The 5,255-nt window shown below is 32.0% G+C and overlaps 1 protein-coding gene across 1 annotated transcript; it reads left to right on the top strand.

The window, feature by feature from the left end:
* The first annotated feature begins 318 nt into the window (after positions 1-318).
* LOC104115931 (wax ester synthase/diacylglycerol acyltransferase 4-like) lies at positions 319-5,055 on the top strand. Its single transcript, XM_009626662.4, has 5 exons — positions 319-613; positions 1,253-1,831; positions 3,408-3,776; positions 3,892-4,029; positions 4,732-5,055. The coding sequence occupies exons 1-5, from the start codon at positions 419-421 to the stop codon at positions 4,888-4,890; spliced, it is 1,440 nt and encodes a 479-aa protein (XP_009624957.1). The 5' UTR covers positions 319-418; the 3' UTR covers positions 4,891-5,055.
* Positions 5,056-5,255: the final 200 nt, after the last annotated feature.

The raw sequence follows: 5,255 nt of genomic DNA, 5'->3' as shown, positions 1-5,255 counted from the left end.
TCGCACAAATTCATTGCGAACAGTTGTGTTTGAACATAAATTTCTTGAAAAAACAGTTGTGAAAAGGATTCCTCCTTCCTATACGCGTAAGATAGATGTTACTCCAGAGTTTATATGTTGTTTTCTCTCACATTTTTGAACAAGAACCACGAAAAGCACTTAACTTGTACGTAGGAATATAATTGTCCAATCAAAGCAAATAAATATCCCCATCACAATTAAATTTAAAGCCGATCAAAAAAGACTTTTTCAACTTGAGCATCATTATTTCACATAATAGGATATATTCATTTTCGAGATCAGCCTTAACCTGCCATATGCATTTATATATATATGTGATTTTACATGCCAAATGCTAAACTAAGTGTTATAGAGTACTCTAATTGACTTATGAGATAGTGAGGAATTAATCAAGAAAATGGATATAGCATTAGAAGAAGAAGCATTCGAGCCAGCAAGTCCAAGCTCACAATATTTAAACAGCTCCAACTTATCACTCTGTGTTATTGCTGTCTTGGAATCAAAAATTCCAATTGAATATGAAGAGTCATTGCCCCTAAATTTACTCAAGGATGTCTTTGTACCTATAAATCCACGATTTTCCTCAATCATGGTACTATCTCTTTCCTTTTACTTCTCTCTTTTTCATTTAAGATTTAACTTTAATTTTACTATATAAGAATTTTACTTTTAGTATATTTTAACATGTTAGTAACGGTTAGAAATCTCATATCAATTGTGGGATGGATTAGTGATCTCATTAGTTATATGGCCTTGGATAATCCTTATCTCATGACTAGCTTTTGGGGTTGAGATATGCCCAAGATCCATTTCTGCATGCTATCAGAGTCAGACTCATCCAAATTATTAGTTACTCGATGTTTGGCCCTTATGATATATTGTTCACACTATATATAGATATTCGGTCCTAGGCATGCATGAGGATGTCAGAAGTTCCACATTGGTTGTGGGTTGGGTAATTAGTCTCCTTATACGGTCTTGTGCAATCATCATCTATCTCATGAGCTACTTTTTGAGGTTGAATTAGGTCAAAAATTTATTTCTTTACAGTAGCAGATAACATGCATTATTTTTTACAAGTTACTAATAACCTCACTTTTTATGAATAATTAATTAGTTCCATGTAGTTATCTTTAAGTGGCCTCATAGTGTAAAAGTTATTTTCTATCAATACAGGCATATTCTTTTGAATTTAAATGTGTTAATGAAGGTTCCTATGTTTTCTAAATAGGTGACAGGAAAGAAAGGAACAAGGAAATGGAAGCGAGTGGAAGTGAATTACCAAGACCATATTAAAACCCCTATATTTCCAAGTGAAAAACCACTCGATTTCTACGATGAGTGTTTCTCCAACTATATATCAAACTTAGCCATGGAACAATTCCCACAAAATAGACCATTTTGGGAAATTCACATATTCAAATACCCAACAAATGATGCAGCTGGAAGTATAATTTTTAAACTTCATCATTCTCTTGGAGATGGTTATTCTTTAATGGGAGCTCTTCTTTCTTGTTTACAAAGAGTTGATAATCCTTCACTTCCTTTAACATTTCCTTCACGTCAAAGAACGACTTTGAGTTCGAAAGATAAAGCTTTTAGTGTTTTAAAAGTTGTGCCTAGATTTTTCAAGGGGATTGTGAATACAGTGTATGATTTTGGAGAGAGTATTTTGAAGGGTACTTTTGTTGAAGATGATCGGACGGCAATACGATCTGGTGATGAAGGAGTAGAATTTCGTCCGATTGTTGTTACTACCAAAACATTTTCGCTTGATAGCCTTAAACAAATCAAGGCCAGTTTGAACGTGGTAAGTATAAACATTTCATCCTTATATGTTACTTCTTGATTATCTTGATTATAAACAAATCAAGGCCAGTTTGAACGTGGTAAGTAAAAAACTTCAAAATATTGTCCGTGTATATAAATTATTTTTCGAAAAAAGGAAAAATATTTTCCAAAACTCTTCTTCAACCTTCCCTATCCCACCAACTAGGGGTGTACAAATCGAACCGAAAAACGGCACCAAACCGATTAAAAAACCCGACTTGGTTTGGTTTGATTTGGTTTGGTATTGAGTAAAAAAACCCGAACCAACCCGACCTATAAATATTTAATTTTTATATATACTTTTAAGATTTTATATAGAGTTTTCTTTAAAAAATATCTAGAAATATTTGGGATTCTCTTGCGAGATATAAATTTTAATAGATTATGAAGTGCTCCATATTTATTGACCTTAAATAATGGGTTGTATGATCACTTTCTTATCAAGTGTTACTGAAATGCGTCTATCTCTTTGTTCTTTCATAATCATATCATATGTTGGAATCTATTAAATTCTTGAATCTTTTTCGAATGTGAAGTGATTATTAATATTTAGGTATCATATTATTTTTTATGTTTAATTACTATATTCGGTTAACCTGAAAGTATACATTAACATAAATTATTGTCAGACGACTAAAAAAATAACTATTATGTCTTACTAATAGAATTCTCCCATAAGAATATTTTAATCGATAATATGTTTGTCAATTTTTTTATATTTTTACTAAATATATATTTACTTATCAAATATTTAACAAAGTAAGATTGAAATAATATTTAAGTAACAAAAAACCCGAAAATCGAAAAAATCCGACAAAATCGAACAAATCCAAACCTATATAGTTGGTTTGGTTTGGTTTTGATAAAAACCGAACCAATCCGGTCCATGTACACCCCTACCACCAACCACCCCACACCCCACCCATACCCCATACCCCATCCCACCATAACCACCCATCCTCCCCCAACCCTGTCCTACCCCACCCTAAATAGAAATATTATTAACAATACTTTCTTTTCATGTTGTAGATAGAGTACTTTCTTTTTAATTTCAACAAAATGATGAGTATTAATTTTTTCATAATGTAAAAAATTATTTTCTTTCATTTCAATAAAAAAAAGTATTTTTTTTAATGATGTAGAAAAAGTATTTTTTTTTCATTTCAACAAAATGCAGTAAAAAGTATTTTCTGTCATTTCAACAAAGTGAGTATTTTCTTTTCAAGATGTAGAAAAAATATTTTCTATCATTTTAACAAAATGAGTACTTTTTCATGTCGTAGAAAAAGCACTTGCTTATTTTCTTTTTAGTTATGTAGCACAACTAAAAGAAGGGAAAATAAATGACAAAATCACTCATTTTCTAGGAAAACTATTCTAGTAAAGCATTTTCCAACGTACCAAACACACCCTAATTGTCTAACCTAAAAACGGGTATTAGTAAAGTTTGTCAAATGTATTCCTGTGCTAAGTTTGTGGTTGTGTCTAGATCTAATTTTTCCCTAATTCGATTAAAATATCAGCTTCTTAACTAGCTTGGATGTGATTTGTGACAGACAATAAACGATGTGATAACGGGGATAGTGCAATACGGAACGAGATTATATATGCAAGGAGTAAATCAAGAATCATGCAATGGAAAATGCACTGCACTCGTTTTATTCAATACTAGAGCTCTTGGGGGTTACAAGTCAGTGAATGATATGATCAAACCTAATTCTGATATGCCTTGGGGAAATCATTTCAGTTTTTTGCCTGTCTCTTTACCTAAGCTAACTAATTTGGCTAAACGTGATCACTCCTCAATTAATCCTCTTGCATTTGTTCAAAAAGCTCATCGAATGATCGACAGGAAAAGAAATTCTGCTTCTGTTTGGCTTACTAGTAAATTTCTTGATACCTTAAGAAAGCTAAGAGGTCCTGAGGTATGTGTTATATCACATGTACAGAGGTGTTTTTGGTGTAATTTACTTAAAATTCTTTTACGTTCTGGTTTTGATTTATCGTTGAGAAACATTTGAAAGTAATTTCAAATTTCAGGCAACAGCTCGATTTATTCATGGATCATTGAAGAACACAAGCATGGGACTGACAAATCTGATAGGACCAGTGGAAGAGATGGCTTTGGCTAATCATCCTGTAAAAGGACTATATTTTATGGTGACTGGTGCTCCACAGGTGCCTTAATTATTTTCTAATCCTTTTAAATCTTTTCCATTAAAATATTCATACCACTATATTGATTAGGGGTGGTAAACGTGGGGTTGGATTCAAGTTGAAAACGGATAATGTAGAAATAGATTAAATATGACCTAACTCATATATAATATGAATAGAAAATGGGTTAACAAGCGGATAATATAAATATCATACTATCAATGACTTTTTAAAATATGATCATGTTTGGAAGAATTTTTAGAGCCCGTTTGGATTGGCTTAAAAAAAGTGGCTTTTCAGCAGAAATAACTTTTAAGCCAAAAAACAAGAAGTTGGGGTTGCCCAACTTACTGCTTTTGGCTTGCTTTAAGCAGTTTTTAAACTTAATTTAAGCACTTTTTGACTTTGTCAAACACCGAAAAAAGCTAAAAAGAACTTAAAAGCTGATTTGACCACCTTAAAAGTCAATCCAAACACCCTCTTAGTCTCGCCAAACTTGAGAAACCTCAAATTTGTGTTTTTGCAAATGTAAAAATTAAACCCATTGGTTATTCATTTTTTAGGTGGATAATATGGATCTAATCCACATTTGACCTATTTTTAAAAAACTCATTATCCAACTCATATTTTAATGGATAGTATGGATGAATAATTATTTTCTTTATCCATTTTGCTATCATTAATATATACCATTTAGCAATTTGTATGTTCTGTTTTTGGCAGAGTTGTTCAGTGACAATGGTGAGTTATGTGGATAAGCTAAGAATAGCAATGGTAGTGGAGAAAGGTTTTATAGATCCAAACAAGTTGAAATCCTGCATTGACTACGCTTTTGATACCATCTTTAAAGCTGCAGTCAAATCTTCTCCAGTGGCAACCTAGGAGCAACATCACATGCTTGTACAAGTTTTTTTTTTCTTCTGCTTTTTCTATTCAATTAAAGTGCACATTCTACTTGTTTACAAGTTGTTCAATGTAACTACAGATATCACCCAACTCGCTTTGAATATGGGCGGGTTATTATAAAATGTCTTCTCTTTGCCACCACTATTTACTCCTTAGACCTTGCTGAGATACTCGACTCCTTTCATCTCAATTAAATATTGTCCTTTTATACTCTGTACTAGTTTAAGAGTCAAAATTTAGTCATACTCATTGCAAATTTTACATGAGATTTGTGACATGAATACATGCCGTTTGAAAGAGGGAATTCTCTAATCTATGACATCAAAAGAAAGACAATCTTT

This window comes from Nicotiana tomentosiformis, chromosome 7 (genome assembly GCF_000390325.3).
Source record: "Nicotiana tomentosiformis chromosome 7, ASM39032v3, whole genome shotgun sequence".
NCBI lineage: Eukaryota > Viridiplantae > Streptophyta > Magnoliopsida > Solanales > Solanaceae > Nicotiana > Nicotiana tomentosiformis.
The sequence above is the reverse complement of the archived record's forward strand: the minus strand, read 5'-3'. Positions and strand labels throughout refer to the sequence as shown.